Raw genomic sequence first — 22,808 nt, forward strand, 5'->3', positions numbered from 1 at the left:
CTATCTATACATTTGGTAAATATTTGTGGTTATGAGTATTTAGCACACAAGAGGTACTTAGTAATTCTGTTTTATCAACTAGCATAGCTCTTATGAGATTGCAAAACGTCCCTATTTCCTATGCCCCACAAATAGCAATGACTATCCATGTATCCAAGTTATGAGTCACATGCAGAAGTCTCAGAAAAGAAAGGAAAATCCATCTCTCCATTCCTTTACCCTTCCCTTTCTCTATAATTTATTTACATATTATTTATAATTTATATAATTAACTATATAAATAAATGAGTATATATAATTTATATTATATAATTTGTTTATATCTGTATTTATTATATATCTATTTCATTTTTTTAGATGAATCAATATTTTTTTCTAATTTTTATTTTATATTGCAGTATAGTTGATTTATAATGTATTAGTTTCAGGTGTACAGCAAAGTGATTCAGTTATACATATACCTATGTCTATTCTTTTTCAGATTCTTTTCCCATTTAGGTTATTACAGAATATTGAGTAGAGTTCCCCGTGCTATACGACATGTTTTCTTTTTTAAAAAGAAAAGCATTTAAATTCTCTCCCGTCTTCTAATTACAAAACCGTTCTTCCTTTTTTCTCAGTTTAATTTAGTTCTTACTCACCAAGTTCCTGGCAGTTAGTCATTAATCAATATTTGAATGCATGAGTGTCAGTTACCAAAGCCATGCCTCATATAGTTATTGGAATCAACTAGTCTTTCTTGATGCTCCCCAATTGCCCTTTTGAGTGTCCCTAATAGAGGTATAGTAAATTAGAACTTCCTGTATATTCAGCAACAGAGTTGATTTTTTAAATTATATGAATCCCCAGACACTCCAGGATGGGGCATCTGCTGCTCCTTTGTTTTACCCCTTTGTGAATAAGAGTTTTCCCAGAGAGCGGTAAAAAACTATTATGCTGAGATCCAGAGTTTCTCATTCTTTAAGTTTCATTTCAGTCCTTGAAAGTTCAACAGCATCTCTGAACATTCTAGTAGGCTTGCTAGAAGGTTTACTCCTCTCATTCAAGGCTTTTAAAGTTTTAGAATCTTGGGACGGATAGACTTGTTTGCAAATAGACTAGAATGTGACACCTGGCTGTTGGTTTCTTCTCACACGATGGTTTTGGAATCTCTACTATAATCACATTAGCCATTTTTCCTGCCTGGCAGTTTTTGGCCTTGTGAGGAAGAATCATTAAAGAAAAGGAAAGAAAAAAACCCAACTCTGGTTGCAGTTAATGCAATAATTAAATGGAAACTGTATGTTTAAATTGCAGTTGGAATAGGAAATTAACTTATGCAAAAAAAAATGTTATAGGTTTGGACAAGTTTTCATAATGTTAATAAATTTATGCATAATTCATTTTCTTGTAGGCTATGACAAAATAGCATAAATAACTTCATTTGTAAGGCTGTGAATTTTTCTGTTCTTAATTGGGTGATAGCTAAAACTATTTAAATGCTTCTGGATGACTGAATATATAAATGTTTAAAATGGGCTGTTATAGTAGGTTTCTAGGCAGATTTGTTTGTTTAATATTGCTACACTTATTTTCAGATACTAGCATGGTACAGATGTTGCATAAAGATTGCACCCAATATTGTGTGAGTTTGGTGTGATTTTTAAGAAAAAGATACTGACTCTCTGCTCTTGAAGGAAGCACTCTGATAGTCTTTGAACAAAACTGCATGCCAGGCACTGTACTCACTACTTTATAAACGTTACCATTTCATCCTAATGATAGACCTAAGGGCAGGCACATCAACCCCATTCAATTGATAAGGATCCAGGTTCAAAGAAGGTAGGAGTTAGTTACCTCAAGGTCCCATGGGTGGTTAGTGGCAGTGCAGTGGCTCCGAGACGGGTATTTTGGGTCTCTAAAACGTGCATTCTTCCTACGACCTGCAGCCTCACACCTTACAACACTCAGGTAAGTGTAGCAGCTGAGCGTCTGAAGGCCAAGGCTGTCTTGTTAGGAGGGTGTTTCTCGCAATGGCCAAGCAGTGGCTGAGTATCAGCACAGCTGTCCCTTGGGTACAGTAGCCACCACTGTAGTGATTCTTATGTGGCCCCCCAGGACCTGTGTGTGGGCCAGCGACAGGAGCCACTGAACTCAACCTCACCTTCATGCTGAGAAGCTCACTTTGCAGATGCAAGGTCTCCTTTTCGAGAGGCACACGGGAATCAGAGGCAACCACCAAAGGTGTGATCCTTGGGGGCTGCCTTGCAGGAAGGAAGGGCATGTGGTCTTGAGCTGCTTGTGTCCGTGTTGCTCTGGATCTGTGATTCATAGAGACCATGGCAGTCACCCACAGATGAGTCAATATCAGAGGATTTCTACAAGCACAGTGCTTGTGTGATGATACCGACATACTCAGAGTGACGACCAGTTGAGAAGGCATTTCTAGATTAACTGATCAAACGGGTTTGTCATTATTCCTCATCCAATAGCTGGCTGCTGATTCTTCCGAAAGGGGCGGGAGGGAGAGGAAGGTTAAGACAGCGGTCCCGCTCTGCTCCTTGCTGCCTGTCTGACCTTGGGCAGACTTAACCACTAAGCCTCATTTGCTTGTCTGTATAATGGGGTGATAACAACAGTACCTGTCTCTCAGGTTATGAGGACTGAGTGAGACAATTTCATAGAACACCTGGTACAATTAAGTACTCAACAATTGTCAAGTGCTATTATTTTTATTCTCCTTATTCTGGTAGACCCTTCCTCTGTCACCAGGAAGAGTTAATGTAGGTAGTGGACAGCAGCAGAATCAGTACAATACCCCCATCTCCCGCCCCTGCCCTTTTTACCACTAGTTAGTGACTTGCACTGAATAGTAATCGCTTAGGGAGTTCATCAGCCGATAGTAAGGGTCTAATCTTTTGCCATGTAGGGAAATGATCGCCAATCTAAGTCAACAGTCGGATCCAGCGACAACTCATCTCCTCAGCCCCCAAAGAGGAAAGGGAAAAAAGAAGATGTGAATTCAGAAAAACCCACGAAAGGGAAACAGAATGTAAAGTTAAAGAGTTCGCCGCAAACAATTCCAAACAGTGGTAAGTTTGTTGTTATTATTATTATATTGTCATTATTGATTATCATTATTCTTAAGGCTGTGATACAATTTTATTTTATTTTTTTTTGGTGGTACATGGGCCTCTCACTGTTGTGGCCTCTCCCGTTGCGGAGCACAGGCTCCGGATGCGCAGGCTCAGCGGCCATGGCTCACGGGCCCAGCCGCTCCGCGGCATGTGGGATCTTCCCGGACCGGGGCACGAACCCGCGTCCCCTGCATCGGCAGGCGGACTCTCAACCACTGCGCCACCAGGGAAGCCTGATGCTGCTGTTTTTCATGCTTAATTTCTATTTGTAATGAGAGATTCTGCTACGAGGACACGTGTTTTTCTAATTTTTTATCAAAAAAAATTTTGGGGGGCTGCTTCGGGTCTTTGTTGCTGCGCATGGACTTTCTCTAGTTGTGGTGAGCGGGGGCTACTCTTCGTTGCGGTGCGTGGGCTTCTCATTGCAGTGGCTTCTCTTGTTGTAGAGAGTGGGCTCTAGGTGCACAGGCTTCAGTAGTTGTGGCACACGGGCTCAGTAGTTGTGGCTTCCAGGCTCTAGAGTGCAGGCTCAGTAGTTGTGGCACGTGGGTTTAGTTGCTCCGTGGCATGTGGGATCTTCCTGGATCAGGGATCGAACCCATGTCCCCTGCATTGGCAGGCGGATTCTTAACCACTGCACCACCAGGGAAGTCCCAAGGACATGTGTTTTGAGGTAAAATATGTCTTGAGTGGTTGTATTGGAAAAGGTAACTTTTACCATCCTGTGTTCCAGCTAAAAGGGCTCGATTAACATTTTTGCCAGCCGCTGTTGATCTCTCTTATTTGTGTGTCTACAACCCTTGTTCACATTCATTACGAATTGCTTTTAGTCACAGATCACTTTTCCCAAAAAGATCTTTCACCGATTTTACTGATATCCAAGAGAACACACACACACACAACTTTACCAATAAACAATATGTACCAAGTTAGTTATGTGTCTTGCATGACCAGGAGAGAGACGGTATAAAATAATTTAAAACATTTTGCATTAGTACAAGATTTCAAGATAAAAGTGTGATAAACTAAGGATGAGTGCCGTCAGAATTGTGAATTTTTCATGTTAGTTTTTTGTGAAGACAAGCTCTTTTTGGCTTCACTCGGAGCGTGGTCTCAGTGGGGCGAGCGCACGAGAGTGGAGTGATGCTGTGGCCGGGGGTGGGGGGTGGGGGTGTGGGGTGGAGTGGGGTGGGGGGAGGGCTGGCTGGGACAAGGCTGGAGGGGTGGCGGCTTCTCCCTCCCCCTGGGATCCACTTAGCCCCACTGGAAGACATGCCAGGCTGCCCTGGAAAAGGATGAATGGGATCAAGTTTCAGATTCATGGCCGCAGCTTGGCTTCCAGCTGGGAGCTCCAGCTCACTTCAAAGTCCATATGAAGTGTCACATTCGAATTACAGCTCAAGTGGGCTTTACAGCTGAGGAGACAGCATGAACTTGTGTGAGTGTTTAGAAGACGCTGCTCAGATGATTAAAGTTTCAGAAGAAAGATGTGTGAGACTAAGTTAAAAGAACAGGTGAAATGAAAGGAGTCAATTCCATAGAGAAGAAAGTGGAGGGGTTTTTAAATCTTCAGAGATTTGAATGGTGGAGATTTGCTGGAAGCTGAGAGTCCTAGATTCTTGTCCCAGGTCTGCTCTTGACTTCGGGCAAGTCACTTAACTCCTTTTAGCCCCATTAGCATTCTTCAACATGTGGGCTCATATTAAGATTTATCTTCAAAGTTTTGCTTTTATCTTTAAGTTTGTGCAGCCCTTTCCGGTGACTCTGAAACACAGAGGCCAGTAAAATGCAGTCAAAGGATGTTTATTGAATGCTTGTTGTATGGTAGGCACCAAAGGAAAAAGCTAGCCTGGAAAAGCATGCCATGCCATGAGCGTTAAAAATAATAAAGGGTTGGGGCTAACCTGGTGGTCCAGTGGTTAAGACTCAGCATTCCCAATGCTGGAGACCTGGGTTCGATCCCTGGTCAGGGAACTAGGTCCTGCATGCCACAGCAAAGACCCAGTGCAGCCAAATAAATAAATAAATAAATATTTAAAAAAATAATAGAGGGTTTATTTTAATCAGTATATACTAGACTGTGAAACTACCAAGGCCGTGAACTATGTCTTACTGGTTTGTTTGTTTTCAGTCTCCAACAATTAGCACAGGTCTGACTGATGAGATGCTTAATAAATATTGATGGATGAATGATGGAAGTTACAAAATAGATAAGTCTCTGTAATACTTTAAAACCCACCAAGAAACAGGACTCATGTTAAACTCTTCATGAATTATTTTTGATTAAAGGCTCTTATAAAGTGCTACGTTTTTATTTTCTGCAAGGCTCTTATTAGCTTATGAAAATACCAACTCCTACTTCCAGTATATTTTCTGAAAGTCTTTAGATTCAGTAGTTGTCCCTCAAAAGAAAGGGGACCATCATCTCTTCAGGTTATTTTGTTCGTGGAAACTTGGAAACACAAGAGGCTGAATCAGCATTTCCGTGTTTCCCAGGAAAATAAACTTTATTAAAAAGTCGAATTATCAGTGTTTTTAAAAAAATTTTTATTAGACTATAGTTGATTTACAATGTTGCATTAGTTTCTGCCGTACAGCAAAGTTTATCAGTTATACATATATCCACTCTTTTTACTTACTTTATTTTCTCTATTTCTTTTTGAATTTTATTTTATTTTTTATACAGCAGGTTCTTATTGGTTATCTATTTTATACCTAATAGTGTATGTATGTCAATCCCAATCTCCCAATTCATCCCCTCACTACCATCCCCATCAGTGTTTTTGTTTTTATAGAAATTCACAAATAGTTTTCAACAATAGTTGTATCTGTGGGGGTCAAAGTAACAAAAACATGTTGACCACGGAAACAAGTCACATTTTTAAAGTGCTAAGAAAAAGTAGAAGCCCTCAGCTGTTCTTACGGGGTCTTTAGAGAATCCTGCAGTTGTTTTAATTGTCCATGTTAAGTGTACATTTTGCAATCTGGTGATAGGTTTTTCACTGCTGTATCTCAGTGTTAACATAGAACTACGGCTGCTGTCTTTCACATGAAGGTTTGGGGGATTTTTTTTTCCCAGTAAGAGGCTTATACCACAGATCTAGAAGCATATATAAGAGTTTAGACGAAGCATTTTGTATCTTTTCATCTTGATGGAGAGAATATATGACCTGGAAAATGAATCTTGGTTTCCAAAAACAATTTTCCCAGGGAAAGTGAAAAAAAGGTTTTGTGTAGTTTATGAGATTAAATCACTTGATAAGTTTATTAGCTTAAATCCCTACTTTTGAAAATTGAGCTATTTCTCCTTATCAGATCTCCCTCCAGGTGTCTTTGGCTATAGAAATTTTCTATGTTATGTTATCAAAAGTTATCTGTCTTTATCTCTCTCTCTTTTTTATTACTCCTTTAGCCTCCATATTCGTTTATTATTGCAGTTGCTTTTTGCTTTAATGACATCTGTTTTAGTAATTAGAACCAAGTGCGCGATTTTGGACATTCATGCCTCCAGAGGGCTCTTATTCCTTAGAAAGGGAAAAGCAATAAGGACTTGAAGCAAAATGAAAGGGAAGGTGTATGGTGAGTCAGTGGGTCAAAAGTGCAAGCATTTAATACTGTATTGCACATTTGAAAGTTGCTGAGAGTAGAGCTTAGAAGTTATTACAAGAAAAAGCTTTTTGTTACCATGTGTGGGGACAGATGTTGACTAGACTTACTGTGGTGATCATTTCTCAGTATATACAAATGTGGCATAAAAAATGCAAGAATTTGATTATAGAGATGAAACAGTTTTTGCTGCTTAAAAATATTTTAAATTTGGAATTAAGTAATCTATTCAGTTTTATTTCTAAGTGTTAAATTTTAAGTTAGGATGCATAGCGGTGATTCCTTTCTAGCATGTTAAATTGTGCAAATTTTTGACCAGTGTTTTTTAGTGTTCTCACGTTAATTACAAAAAAGGAGACTTTGTAGGCTATCTTGATTTTTAATCATTACGATTGTAGTCATACATTTATCCTTTTATATTACTGCTGATAGTTACTGATACTCTGATATCTAATGCTTCATGAGTGAGCAGTGCTGATAACAGTCTGTAGGTGGCAACCTGGGTCTAATTTTATTTCTTTTTCTTGTTTCGTCTTTTTTTCCGACTCAGTTTCTCTCTGTAATAATAAAGCTTAATAATTCAAGCAGAGCAGTGACATATTTCTTCAGGGAAACAAATCCCATTTTCTTTTGGTAGCCAAGATGCAAAGTAAGATTGGTTGGTGATTGATGAAGTTGGGCGTGAAATGCATTTTTAGTGCTGCATTTAAATGCCAGCTTAACTGACCGGCGTTATGTTTTCCTTGCACTTTCCACCCGAGCGGTGCCTTGAGATAGGTTTTAGAGGCTGTTACCTAGCTATTCTCTCCTCTCTGAGCAAAGTTGTAATGATGATTGCTTTGAAATATCATATAGTATTTTGGGATTGATTGTATTCGTTGATATTTTCAATAATTTTTTACCTGAAAAAAATTAGTGTTTTTTAGACCCCTTGGAACACAGGAAGTATAGTGGGTTTAGGGCTCCTTAGAATATTGGGAAAACTGTTATCAGTCTGTTATTGCTATGGTTTATGTGGTATTGATAATTATAAATACTTTTTAAAAGCAGAGTATTAAAATGTAAGCAAAAACAAGACCTGTTTTCTTTTCAAACCCGTGCCCCCTGCAGTGAAAGGGCAGAGTCCTAACCACTGGATCACCAGTGAATTCCCAAGACTCCTTTTATTTTGAAGGATGTGATTCTCTTTCTGTTTCCATGTGTGGGCGTGCACGTGTGCACACACGGGTTAGTACCCTGGATGCAGTTCCTAGCTTGCTCCTAGTATCGTTCACTGATTGTTTCCAAAGAACGTGTGATGTTTAGACTCCTGATGAATGATAGGGAGCAGGTGCGGTGCCAGGAAAGGGTGTCTGAATATTATGACCTTGCTGGGTGACTGCCCTCGGGCAGTCACGCTCTTGAGTTTTTCTAATAGCTACAAACTGCGCACGGTTTGCTGCGTCGCCCCAAGCATGAAGCATTACTGCGCTCCATCCTCAGAGTCAGATCAGGGGACATGGAAACTTGAGCTTCTTTGGTTCAGCTGATGAGCCAGCTCAGGCGCTTGCGTGGTTCGCACTCACAAGAGACTCAAGATAAAAACAGGAAGCATGTTTTCCAAATGTGCTCTCCCAAGTCTCACCCACTAAGGATGTCATGTACCGGGGGAAAGTATATAAGAAGGCACCAAGGTGACTTCACAAAGCAGGGCACTGGTTTTTTTTTGATAAACTGAGGAAAGATTTATGATTCCTTGGTGTCTGTTTCCGCCATACTCACCACAAAATGGGGAAATACAGGTTTTCTATTCCTTCCTTGATCTTAACTTCTCATCTCAGTGGCTATGTGTATTGTGGGATATGGGTCCAATTTGACTATGATGAGTACCAGTATGATAAAAATTTGCAAAATAAGCACTTTCCCATGCCTCAATAACCCTTTTTAGAGTGACATATTATACAGCAAAATCTAGTACAGCAAGGGGTCTTAGTAATCCCTTGAAGTTTTATTGTGCTATTCAAATTCTAGTAATAAAAATTAGTTTAGGAATACAGGCATACTTTGGAGCATTGTGGGTTTTGTTCCAGATTACCACAATGAAGCAAATAACACAATAAAGCAAGTCACACAAATATTTTGATTTCTCAGTGCACATAAAAGTTACGTTTACATTATACTATGGTCTACGAAGGGTGCAATACCATTATGTCTAAAAAAATCCAATGTATAAGCCTTAATTAAAAAATACTTTATTGTCCAAAAGATGCTAACCATCGTCTGACAACGCAGGGTTGCCACTAACCTTCAATTTGTAAAAAGTGCGATATCTGCAAAGCGCAATGAAATGAGGTATGCCTGTATATACTCTCACTTTCAGCTGAGAGATTGAAAAATTAGAGGCTGGCTGAATACCAGTAAGATGTTTATCTCAGTTTGAGAGGAGTAAGATCCTACCCTTTTTAGAAAAGACTCTTTTCATATCCCGCCCTCTTACACACTTTGTACATTGGATGGAACAGCATTGTGAGAAAGGTATTCTTTTCCAGCTGATGTCAGGCTGAGGCAGTGAATTTCTTTTGGGGGCTGTTTTTCATGTAGCTGAGGGTTGGGATGTGAAGATACTCTTTGTTTTCAAAAGGAGAAGTTAGTGAGCTGTTGAATTGTGTAGATATTTCCAAACCTTTGGAAGATTTTATTGCAGAAATTTGTTTTAAGTAGGTATTTTGGTAATTGCATCACATTTTCCGTACAAGTAGCCCGTACAGTTCTATATAACCCATAATGCGTCTTAATTCTCACATTGTACTCGTGGTGCCATGGAGGTAGCGGCCGCGTACCGTAATGTTTCTGGTGGGAAATGAACTAGAAGTTCCATAATGAGTGCCAGGAACTCGCGTTACCCTGGTGCCCAGGGATGCAGAGCTACCCCAGGTCAAATTCTTGGTGTTGGCCAGAGCCTTGAGGTTGGGGGATCCCATGGGGTTTGGGTCTGAGGAGAAAGGCAGAGGTTGAGGGACACTGAGGTCCAGACTGAGGTTCTTGGAGCAGTTGATCCTCTGAAAGAGAATGATGCACGGAGTGTCTCATCTTGATTTTTTTTCCCTGGCTTCAGGCTCTGGCTTGCCAAACTCCCTTTCATAGATGCTACCTATTACTTCTTCTTTTTTTTTTTTTTTTTTTTTTGCGGTACGCGGGCCTCTCACTGCTGTGGCCTCTCCCATTGCGGAGCACAGGCTCCGGACGCACAGGCTCATTGGCCGCGGCTCACGGGCCCAGCCGCTCCGCGGCATATGGGATCTTCCCGGACCGGGGCATGAACCCGTGTTCCCTGCATTGGCAGGCGGACTCTCAACCACTGCGCCACCAGGGAAGCCCTACCTATTACTTCTAAGTAGGTCCTCTCTCCTTCCGTGCCCATCAAGGACCCAGACAAATTTCACAGCATTCCCTTGATTCTGCTGCCTCTGAAGTTAGCTCTGAACTTCTCTACACTTTATCATAGAGAAATGTGGACCCATAGCAATGGTGAGTTTCTGAAGTGTAATTCTTCCACTTTTCAGGAAGAAACTACAATTGGGTTACCCCAGCCGGGTGTTTCATGGGTTCTGAAGTAGGGCCCAGACCTAGACTTGGTTCGAGAGGGGTCTGATACCAGGAATGTCTGTGAGATGCTGATGGTGGGAGGTGACAGTGTGACAGGAAGAAGTAGCCGTGGAATTTATTACCCTTCCTCCCTCCCCAACTTCCTCTTCCTATTGCCAGCCCTGTGGTGAAATAAAACCAGATGGGGACTTGGTCCATTAGACTATCAGCAGCTCCTTGGCCATTATTCACACGTGATACACAGATAAGCACCCAGCAGAGTATCCTGCTCAGAGTAGCACTCAGTGTTGAGTGTGTGTGTGTGTGTGTGTGTGTGTGTGTGTGTGTGTGTGTGTATGTGTGTGTGTGTAGGTCCATTATGCCTACATTTGTGGTGACAATTGAAATTAAGGGTGACAAATTCCAAACACTGAGTAATGGTACGATTCTGATACCCATGCTTTAGAACATCTCAACTATGGATTTTAATCTGATATTTTATAAGCTTCATCTACAGATCCTCAGAATTAGGTAAACAGCATTTCCCTAGTTTTACAAAAGGGGGAAAAAGAGGAGAAACCAGTTTTCCCAGAGTCAAAGGGCATATCAATGGCTAATGATTTCTAGAAATTGCCATGCTGACCTACACTGGCTAAGAGGTGACACCCTCATGCGATTGTAGGGCACTGATGCCAAGAGTCCAGGGGGAGGGAGGCTTTCGTGTGTAAGTGCTTCGACCTGTCTTCCTTTAGTGAAGAGTGTTGACGTATCATAGTCAATGCTGAAGCTCATCTGAGAGATTTTGAGGCGTTCCGTTTTTCCCTCTTCCATTTTTCAGGACTTCGTATTCTCTTTGTAAATGAGAATGGTTGATTTGAGTTCTTTTTGTTTTGTGGGTGGTAGGAGTTATCATTACTAGCAAGGAGATGTTCCTCTTCCGCAATGTGGTATAATAATGAGTCTTTAGTATATACCAGGCTGGGATGAGTCTTCAGCAACCAAACCTACATTTTTCAGGGTTTGGGAACCTTGAAGAAGGTGGATATTTTTGAGATTGACCTTTAGTTTATTTATCAAATGGCCAAATCCCATTTTTTAATAGTTATTTGAATATCCTAGTTCTTAAGCTCTTGCATCCCAAGCCCGTCACTGCGTCTGAATTTCCTTCCCCAAGTTTCATGAATCCTTAGACTTATGAACCCACCTCCTTTTCTAGAACACCACTTTCATTTCTTCAGTAAACATTTACTGAGCCCTTACTATGTACCACACTTTGCTAATCAGTGGGGCAACTCTGTTTTCTCTCTTGTATACTAATAGCTTAGCACTTACACATTTTCTTCGGCTAATTGTAATTATATCTTTATCAAGACATTTTCCTCGAGGAAGTAGAAAAATTTCCTTCTCCATTTCCATGACCAAACTCTATTTACTGCACATAAATGCCAAATGTGTTTATGTTGTGAGCATTGACAATTTGTTCCTCCTTGGTACTAAGTCATCTCCTAGGGCTCCATGTCAATTTTGCTGAATTAGCAAGTAGCAGCACAGTACCCGAGAACAAGGCCGTTTCTGCTTAAATGTGTTTAATACGGTGTCTGGAAGAATTACTAATACTACTTGGTACTACCAGACAGGGGAGAGATACTTCTCCACTCATATAATATGCTGTGACTCCTTTGTACACTGTGGCTATTTTTTACATGAACTCTACTTTTATTCTTCTCAGTTATCCTAGTTGTTCTTGAAAGAAGATATAATCTTTATTGCACATCACCATGCAGCATGCTATCACAATGGGGATAAAGATAAAGAGAAAATACGTATAGAGTACTTTTGAGCTTTGTTGGTTTAAAGCTATCCATCTATTCTTTTTTTTTTTTTTTTTTTTTTTTTTTTTTTTTTTTTTTTTTTTGCGGTACGCGGGCCTCTCACTGTTGTGGCCTCTCCCGTTGCGGAGCACAGACTCCGGACGCGCAGGCTCAGTGACCATGACTCACGGGCCCAGCCGCTCCGCGGCACGTGGGATCTTCCCGGATCGGGGCACGAGCCCGCGTCCCCTGCATCGGCAGGCGGACTCTCAACCACTGCGCCACCAGGGAAGCCCCCATCTATTCTGAATTTATACAAGTAGGTGATAATACCAAATTGTTTCTGTGAAGTTGGGCAAGGTTTCATTCCCTTTAAAATGCCATAATAAAAACCACTTTTCACTGAGTACTCTGGCCTGTCTCACACTCAGGCTGAATAAGCTTCTGTGGCGAGAGAAAGGCCTAGGGCAGAGACTCAGGAACTTGAGGCAGGAAGACCTGGGAGTGTATGGGAACTGTCCAGCGACGCTGCCCTAGACCTCTGGGCTGGGCTACGAGGTTATGGGCAGGACATCAGAGGAGGATTTCTTGGAAGTAGGGGAATCTAGAAGGCCTGCTGTAGACAAGGAGAGAAATGATGGTGGACTTGCTAGCCTTTGGCAGCGGGCTAGAGAGGAGAGGAGAACAAATTCGAGAAATACGTAGGAGATAGGCAGTACGACCTGAGAGCATCTGGGAAGGTGGGAGAGAGTCATTGGGATCCAAGGGGATGCTGAGTATCTGGCCTGGGTAACAGGGGGGATGGTTGGTGTCCCTAACTCTCAGGGAATGTGCTCAGGAGGAGAGAAAGGCTGTACCCGGTGAGTCGGAGGGACCTACCTGGCATTTGGTGGAGGTGGGCATGGATCATCTGGAAAGGGGAAGGCTCCCCTTGCAGATGGAGATCTGGGGGTCATCAGCCAATAGGTGAGAGCTGAAGCCAAGGTAAAGGAGAAGATGCCCAGGAAGGACCCACAGATTGCGAAGAGAAGGGCTAAACCTGACTCTTAAGGAGCAAGTACAGGAAGAGGACACGAAGAAGTAGAAATGAAAAAACCTTTGGTTAGCACCTGTACCTCTAATTACCTCACTTGTTACATGGAACAGACACTGAGGAGTAGGTATTATTCGTAAGTGGAAATCATATTATTCATAAATAGAAATTATAATTTCCATTTTACAGAGCCAGAGATCAAAGTGCAGAAAGGGTTCGTGTCTTGCAGTCTTCAGCAAGCCAGAAGGCATTTAATAAATGACAGCGATTTCTTTCCAAGGTATCACAGCCTGTGAACAAGGTCCTTTGCCTCCAGGTTGAGAGTTTTCCCCATGATTATGTTTTCCCTAATCAGACTTTACAGCTGCCTACAGCCTAAATGTGTTGGAGTGATTCTGTGTCTATTTTATATAAGGCTAAGGCCATATTAACACATATATGTGGAATCTAGAAAAATGGTACAGATGAACCTGTTTGTAAGGCGGAAATAGAGACACAGATGTAGAGAACAAACATATGGACACCAAGGGGGGAAAGCAGGGGAGGGGGTGGGGTGGTGGTGGGATGAACTGGGAGATTGGGATTGACATATATACACTAATATGTATAAAATAGATAACTAGTAAGAAAAAAAAAACTGCCTACAGGGCCGCAATGTTATATAAATTTAAGAAATAGGGCTTCCCTGGTGGTGCAGTGGTTGAGAGTCCGCCTGCCGATGCAGGGGACACGGGTTCGTGCCCCGGTCTGGGAAGATCCTGCATGCTGCGGAGTGGCTGGGCCCGTGAGCCATGGCCGCTGAGCCTGTGCATCCGGAGCCTGTGCTCCGCAACGGGAGAGGCCACAGCAGTGAGAGGCCCGCATACTGCAAAAAAAAAAAAAAAAGAAAAGAAAGAAATTCATTTATAAGACAAAAAAAGCCACCACCACCACCACCAACAAAAAGCTAAGGCCAAATGCAAGGCACTGAACTCACATCAGCACAGTGATCTTCCTCCAGGCATTGTCCCCAGCGCAGTGTTATAAACCTTGTGTGCACAGCAGCAGGAAAGGTAAAAATGCATTAACATCTCAGATCAAAAACGGAGGCAGAGTCATTCTGTAGAGAAATTGAACACCAAAAAATCATAGCAAGAAAATTGATTTAGACTGTACTTAGGGAGGGATTCGAAGGAAATGATAGTTCAGAATTCTAAAATTGTTTTTCGTATGAGGTGAAAATTGTGCCGTCTGAAAATGAATGACTATTCCTCTGTAACTGTAAAACTACCAGAAAAATCCAATTGAATGTGTAGACAGTTCCCATGTCAGACTAGCCCAGGAATGTATTAGGAGCAAAAGGGAACAATGCCTGTTTTTCTTAATTAAATTAAAAAATACCATCTTTTACCCCTCACTGGCACCAAAGTTCTCAATGATTTCATCTAATTTGGGAATGAATGGGGTGGGCTGTCGTTGTTCTAGGAGACAAGAAGATTAGCCACCCAGGACAAAAACTTAAAAGTAACCAATAAGCACCATTACTAACAAATGGTCTCCATGTTTTCTCTGGTGCTTTCCATCCTCGCCTGTTTGAGATTTATTACATTTTCAATTTGGAAACGTTTGCTAACTTAAACAGAGTTCCAGATCTAACTACGACAGCACTCGATAGCATTTAGATGGATGCGTTCACCCCTCAGGAGTTTTTATTTTCTGAGCAAGCCTCAGACAGAAGGGACAAAGGAATAAAAAGTTTCTGTAGTAGGTAGATGGATATAAGGCAATTTTTCATTTGTGAGGCAGGTTGGCTGTTTAATTTTTAGAAATTAGTTGAGAGAATCATCAAATTCTCTTTAGACTTTATTCCCAGGTTCACCCTTAGGTTATAATTTAAAAGCACGATTATGGTTATTTAGCATTTTCATCATAATGGAACATTAATGAAAATGAATATGAAAACACTTCTATAAAGTACAAAGTGCCTGAAGAGGCTAGTGGTTAATAGCAATATCTATGTAAGGAGACAGGAATTAGTTTGAGACGATCTCCAAGTCAGAAATGAGGAACTTTATTTAGTACCAGGAATTAGGGAGCCTGGAGACGGGGAAGTGAGGAAGGTACCCATTACTTTTAAAATTTTTAAATTTTATTGTAGTATAGTTGATTTACAATGTTGTGTTAATTTCTGCTGTACAGCAAAGTGATTCAGTTATACAAATATATATATTCTTTTTCATATTCTTTTCCATTTTGGTTTATCACAGGATATTGACTATAGTTCCCTGTGCTATACAGTAGGGCCTTGTTGTTTATCCATCCCATATATTGAATATAATAGTTTGTATCTGCTAAGCCCAAGCTCCCAGTCCTTCTCTCCTCCACACCCCTCCCCCTTGGCAACCACAAGTCTGTTCTCTATATCTGTGAGTTTGTTTCTGTTTTGTAGATAGGTTCATTTGCATCCTACCTTAGATTCCACATATGAGTGAGATCATATGGTATTTGTCTTTCTCTTTCTGACTGACTTTGCTTAGTATGATAATCTCTAGGCCCATCCATGTTGCTGCACATGGCATTATTTCATTCCTTTTTATGGCTGAGTAATATTCCATTATATATACATAGTACCACATCTTCTTTATCCATTCATCTGTCAATGGACATTGATGTTGTTTCCATGCCTTCGCTATTGTGAATAGTGCTGCTATGAACCTAGGGGTACATGTATCTTTTCGATTATAGTTCGGTCTGGATATATGCCCAGGAGTGGGATTGCTGGATCATATGGCAACTCTATTTTTAGTTTTTTGAGGAGCCTACATATGTTTTCCATAGTGGCTGCACCAATTTGCATTCGGGAGGGTACCCATGATTAATTCATGTTGCCCCAGGTAGCTGCCTTCTTACTGCTGCGCTTCTCCCTTCCAAGACTCAGTTGCCACCCTAGTCTGAAGCTCAAAGCTGACAAAGTCTTTGCAGAATGACAAAAAAGTTAAAGAAAGTCAGTAGAAGGAAGGAGTAGAAGGAAAGAGAAGAAGAAAAAGGTCAGGTGGGTGGACAAATATCATTCCTTCTAAAAACATTTAAAAAAACTAAAAATAACCTTACACAGTCATTCTCTTTCACTCCAGTTAGTTTCTAGGTTAATCTCCTTACTCTACCTTGCTCCATTGCACTTTATTGTCTGCATGGTGAGTCCTCTCCTTGGAGGAGAGGCATAAAAATGGGGAAAAAACATGGTTTTCTTCTCATGAAGATTAAAATTGAGTTGGAGACTCAAAAGCACCTCTAGATCGAGGTCGGATATGGCAAGTAGCAGAATAGAGTTCATGGAAAAGGCTTTGAGAGCAGGGGAGGGAGGTTAAATCTGACTGCTGAGATTGGGAATTGACATTTATTTGAGAGAGAAAGTTCTGGGCATAGAATTGTTGTGTGTTGGGGGTGGGGGGGCGGCGGGGCGGAAGGAAAACCAGGACAGCTCAGCATTTAAATCCCTGATGCGTTTTAAACCCAGAGTAGTTAAATGTTAATGAATCCTCCAAATTTGAATAGTAATTTATTTAACATGAGCAGGAAAGGACAGGGATTTCACAAATTTGTTTATTGGACAGTGGAGAATTGCTGTAGTTTTTTGTTTGTTTGGTGGAGGAGGGGGCTTTTCCTTGATGGTATAATCTTATAGTGTTATTTTTATATCCTTTCTCAGATTAACTCAGAAGCTCCTGTGTACTCTTCTTAAAAATCATAATGGTGACCGTGGACATCACAGTTTACGCTAAAGGCCATTGCCCATAAAAACAACAAAAATTGTGACTTTTCCTTAAAGTGACCGAAGGGCTTTCATTTTTCATTATTATGTATCCCTTGCTAGGAAACGCCCTTAACGCATCCTTACGGACAGGACATTGGAATTTGTCTCCAGGTTCAACCACTTTTCTTAGACTAAGGGTCCTATTTCTGACTACTTGCAATTTCTACCTTGATTTCTCACAGGCGCCCTACATGCACATGTTAACAAAAATTCCCCAAACTCTGAATTGCCTCTGAATGCTTAGTTTTCCTCACTCATTCCTTGTCTCAGTGTCCCATGGAGCCAGAAACCCAGGAGTGATGTGTGTTGGTGGGTGGGGGTCAGAGGAGGAGTCTGTGGCTTCTGCCAGCTGGCGTGGAAGTTCGGGACACGACCCCGTCCCTGCCCCATTCCTTTCTAATCCCCTCCACATTGCCTCTCCCATCATTTTAATCCCGTTAACGTTAGAGTCAGCCTAGACTTTTCCATGTCCCTCATTCTCCACACTCAATCAGGGATACTTTGCACAGATTTGACCTTCTCTTGAATCTGCTCCTCCTCGCCTGGTCATTCCTGGTTTAAGCTCCGCATGTTTCACGCAGACCCCTGCAGCCTTCTAGATTAGGTCTCCCGAGCGCCCTCCCAGCCTGCCCTTCATAACTCTGCCAGCAATGTCCTAAAACCGCGAAACTGTTTCTAATGAAATTCCTTCAGGAGCTTCTCACTTTCATGGCCTTTCTTTCCAACTTCATCTTCCACCAGCCTCCTGCGTGCACATCGGGCGTACAGAACTTTTTAGAGTTTTCTTGATGGCATGAGCTGTTGCCACATCATTTGTATGTGCCTAAAATACCCTCCTGGTTCCCATCAACTTTATTCTCTTTAAGACTCACAGTGGCATCCTCCCTTCTGTCAAATTGGTCCTGACACTCTCAGCGTCGCGCCTTCCCTCTCTCGGGCTGCAATAGCAGTACGTGACTTTGCCACAGTGCGTGTTACATCGCCCTTCTCCACTGGTCCCTGAACAATTTGCGAGCCAGGACTCCTCCTTATCACTGCCTTATTCATCTTCGTGACTCCAGCATCTGGCTCAGTTTCTTACACGTAGTTAGCTCCCTGTAAAGTGTGATGAGAGAATGACGGAATTTTTCCAAACACTGTGTGACTTTTTTTTTTTTTTTTTTGCTGTGCTTTTATTTGAATTTAGGCCTTGCCATTATTTATGATGATATTTCTTAATCAATGTTAGCTTGATTGAAACAGATTTTCTAACCAAACACCTCCCAGTGGCATAGAGATTAACAAGGTCTCTGCCTGCTACAGTGCCCAGGCAAAGGAGATATACATCCATGTAAATGGAGACATTTTGTTCAAATTCAAGGAGAGGTTAATAGGTTAGGGAAAAGACTGCTCACTTGACTTAAGAAATCAGTATTAAAGCCGAGGTGCAATATATATGGCTCTATGTGGGGAAAACTGAAAAATTAATCTTGTTAAAATTTAATTTAAAAAAAATCAGCATGGTCGGATGGCCCCTGAATTGGTGCACTGTGCCTTACGAAGATACCACTAAGAAATGGAGGCTCTAGGGCTTTCCTGGTGGCGCAGTGGTTGAGAGTCCGCCTGCCGATGCAGGGGACACGGGTTCGTGCCCCGGTCCGGGAAGATCCCACGTGCTGCAGAGCGGCTGGGCCCGTGACCCATGGCCGCTGAGCCTGTGCGTCCGGAGCCTGTGCTCTGCAAAGGGAGAGGCCACAACAGTGAGAGGCCCGCGTACCACCAAAAAAAAAAAAAAAAAAAAAAAAAAAGAAATGGAGGCTCTTAAAACCAAACTGCGTTGATGAATTTTCCTCAGTTTATAATGTGAAATTATTCGTTGTGTAGTGCTGTCTGCATGATATTGGATTTTCCATTAATAGAGGATTTAAAAGCCACTTTGGATTAGAGATTATTTACATTTCTAATTTCTCACGTTAAATGGTGGGGCATAACTATCCGTTGAGTCCCCCCTTACCCTCCCACCAAACGAAATTTTACAAAGGCTCCGTCAGCCTCCTGACGAATCCCTCTCTTGTTCATACACAGACCCAGGCTACTCACTCTATTCCCTTAAGCTCCAAGCAGCAGAAATGTCTGAATCTTTGGAAATCCTTTTCTTCCCTTGAGCATCCCAGTGTCTCCCAGAAGAGTGAGTGGCTACGCAGACACACACACTGGTATACACTGGGCACATTAAAAAAAAAAACCTTTTTATGGACACATAGCATATATATAGAAGAGTGCTCAAATCTTAAGTTGACATCTTGATGAATCTTACAAATTGACTAGACCCACGTAACCAGCAGCCGGATCAAGAAATAGAACATTATCTGTGCGAGGTTTTTTGTTTTTTGTTTTTTTTTCCCTGACACCAAATCCGTGGTGTCTCTTCCACTCCATCTCTCCAATTCACCAACACCAACTAGGTGCCCTACAGTTCAATTCAATTCTGGCCCTGACTGCCCGCAGCTAGCATCAGACTCCATAGGTTCAAGGGATGTCCCGCAAGGCAGATCTGATTTCAGGTGACAACTGCAAGTACCAGGTCCCCAGGTTACCCTCACTTCTGTCTGACCTTGCTACAAAGTCGGGGGTTTCTACACCACACCCCTACACCCCCTTCCAGAACTCAGGAAAGTGCTTTCACTTACTATTACTGGTTTTTCATATAGGGTACAACTCAAGAACCACAGGTGGGAGAGATGCACAGGGCAAGGTAGGGGGGGAGGAGCACGGAGCCTCCATGCCTTCTCCAGGTGCACCACCCTCCCAGCATCATGCTGTGGCCACCACCCCCGAGGCTCTCCATACCTGGTCATTTACGGTTGCGTTATGTAGGTATGATGGATGAAATCACTGGCCATTCATGATTAACTCAATGTTCAGCCCCTCTCCCCTCCCTGGAGGCTGGAGGGAGGGCAGCTTGAAGTTCCAAAATTTTAATCGAGGTTTGGTTTTCCTGTCACCCAGCTCCTTCAGGTTGGAGCTAACCAGGTGCCTGACAAGAGTCACCTCATTAGAACAAAAGACTCTCCTGTCACCCTCGTCACTCAGGAAATTCCAAGGGTTTTAGGAGCTCTGTGTCAGGAACCTAGGACCTGGGGACAAAGACCTAGTGTAGATTATACCACGACCAGCAACTCAGAAGACCCGCCCCCTTTACCCTTCCAGACATCACCCCCCTGAAGAAAACCATTATCCTGACTTCTACCATCATAGGTTAGTCTTTCTTAGTTTTGAACTTTTAAAAATAGAATTATACACTATATTGCAACCTATTTATGTTTGGCTCTCATTGAAAATTATGTTTGTGGGATTCATTCATTCTGTTGCGTATAACAGTAGTTTGTTATTCTCACTGCAGTATAGTATTCCATTGTGTTGCTCTAGCATTATTTATGCATTCCACGGTTGGTGGACTTTTGTGTTGTTCCCAGTTTGGGGCTTTAGTGAGTAGTGCTGCTATAAACATTTTGCTATGTATCTGTTAGTGAACATATGCAAGTACTTCAGTTGAATTGTTGGGTTGTATGAGATATGTATTTCGTCTTTAATAGATATTTTGCCAAACAATGTTCCAAAATGCTTGTGCCACTTCACATTCTCACCAATGATGTATGAAAATTCCAGTTGCTACAAGCCTCCCCAACATGCATTCTTGTCAGTTTAAAGAATTTTAGCCATTCTAGTAGGTGAGTAATGGTATTTCATTGCAATTTTAATTTTCATTTTCCTGATGACTCATGAAGTTGAGTGCCTTTTCATATGTCTTTTAGCCATTTTGATGTGTTTTTTAGTAAAGTTCCTATGTAAGTCTTGTGTCCATTTTTCTGTTGGATTGTCTGCCTTTTTTCATATGGATTTGTAGTTCTTTATAAATGACTCATTTGTTGAATATCAGAATATCTTCTCTTCTTTTGTGGCTTGTCTTGTCACTCTCTTAAAGATTTCTTTTGAATTATAGAAGTCTGTAATCTTCAAGTCCAATTTATTAACTTTTTTCTTTAGCGTTAGTGTTTTCTGTGTCCTGTTTAAAAAATACCTTTGTCTCTCCCGAGGACTCATGTTTTCTTTTGGAAGCTTCATTGTTTTATTTTCTGCTATTAAAGCTACAATCCATCTGTAATTGATTTTTGTGTATGGTATGAGGTAGGAGTCAAGATTAGTTTTTCTCCATGTGGATATCTAGTTGATGCTGTACCATTTCTTGAAAATTTCATCATTTTCCTCTGTCTTAAATTTGATGTTTATCTATGTGTGAATCCAGTTATGCCTGCTCTATTCTGTTGCATTGGTCTGTTATCCTTGTGACACACTGTCTTTATTTTAGTTTTATCATAAGTCTTGACATCAGTTAAGATAAAGCTTTCAGCTTATTTTGTTCTTCTTTAAGACTGTCTGTACATTTTAGAATCCACTTCCCAATTTCCACAAAATCACCTGGTGGGATTTTAATTGGGATAGAATTAAATCTATAGACCAATCTTTTTTTTTTTTTTTTTTTTTTTTTTGTGGTACGCGGGCCCCTCACTGTTGTGGCCTCTCCCGTTGTGGAGCACAGGCTCTGGAAGCACAAGCTCAGCGGCCATGGCTCACGGGTCCAGCCGCTCCGCGACATGTGGGATCTTCCCGGACTGGGGCACGAACCCATGTCCACTGCATCGGCAGGCCCTATAAACCAATCTTTAAAATATTGAGTCAGTACATAAGCATGGTGTGTCCCTCCTTTTTTGTGTTTCTTAATTTTTCTCACTTATGTTTTATATGTATTATGTTTTGCATATCCCTCATTAGATTTATTCATAGGTATTTTATGCTTTTTTGGTGATGTTCTAAATACTGTTGTTTTAAATTTTATAATTATTTGTTGCTGACTTATTAGAAATACAATTGATCTTTATATATTTGACATTGTTTTCTGTAACAGTATTAAATTTAACAGTTACTTATGTTGTAGGAAGGGGGACCCCTTCCAGGGGCCGAGAGTGGGCTCTTGTCTAACACTTGGAAATCAATTGTCTGAGGAGACACACGTGCTGAAAAGCAAGAGACTTTATTGGGAAGGAGCACCCGGGTGGAGAGCAGGAGGGTAAGGGAACCCAGGAGGACTGCCCTGCCACGTGGCTTGCAGTCTCGAGTTTTATGGTGATGGGATTAGTTTCCGGGTTGTCTCTGGCCAGTCATTCTGACTCAGGGTCCTTTCTGGTGGCGAGTGGAACCGCTCAGCCAAGATGGATTCCAGCAAGGAGGATTCTGGGAGGTTGGTAGGACACGTGGACTGGTGTCTCCTCTCTCCTTTTGACCTTTCCAGTATTCTGCTTGATGGTGGCTTGTTAGTTCCATGTTCTTTACCAGGATCTCCTGTCATAAAATAACTCATGCAAATTGTTACTGTCTTTGCCTGGCCAGGGTGAGTGGTTTTGGTCAGTGGTTCCCCTAACACTTAAAATAGTTTTAGTGATTTCTTTTGGATTTTCTAAATACAGTGTCATTTTGCTTGCAAATAATGAGTTTTATTTCTTTCTTTTCACTCTTATAGCCCTTTTCCTTACTTTTTTATACTTCTGGTACAAAATAGAATAGAATTAGTGATAGCAGAAAACTTTATTCCGTTCTTAATCCCAAAGGGAAAGCCTTCAGCATTTCACCATTAAGAATGATGTTTAGTCTAAGTTTTCATATATTTTATCAGATTTAGGAGGTTCTATTAATTAGAGAAGTTTCCTTTTTTGTTTGCTGAGATTTTTTTAAAATTGGAATGGGTTTTGAATCATATTAAGTGCTTTTCTGTACCTGTTGAAATATTTATGCTTTTTCCCCCTTTATTCTTCTAATGTGGTGAATTATATTGATTTTAGATATCAAAC

The 22,808-nt window shown here is 41.3% G+C and overlaps 1 protein-coding gene across 2 annotated transcripts in view; it reads left to right on the top strand.

Moving 5' to 3' along the window:
- Window positions 1-22,808, top strand: part of DCDC2 (doublecortin domain containing 2) — a 158,027-nt gene that overhangs the window by 57,868 nt on the left and 77,351 nt on the right. For both annotated transcript variants that reach the window (XM_067006670.1, XM_059077586.2), the window contains one exon: window positions 2,909-3,071. In XM_067006670.1, the coding sequence (XP_066862771.1) occupies window positions 2,909-3,071 (163 nt within the window). The remainder of the gene's footprint in view (window positions 1-2,908; window positions 3,072-22,808) is intronic.

Source organism: Kogia breviceps, chromosome 10 (assembly GCF_026419965.1).
Source record: "Kogia breviceps isolate mKogBre1 chromosome 10, mKogBre1 haplotype 1, whole genome shotgun sequence".
Lineage (NCBI taxonomy): Eukaryota > Metazoa > Chordata > Mammalia > Artiodactyla > Physeteridae > Kogia > Kogia breviceps.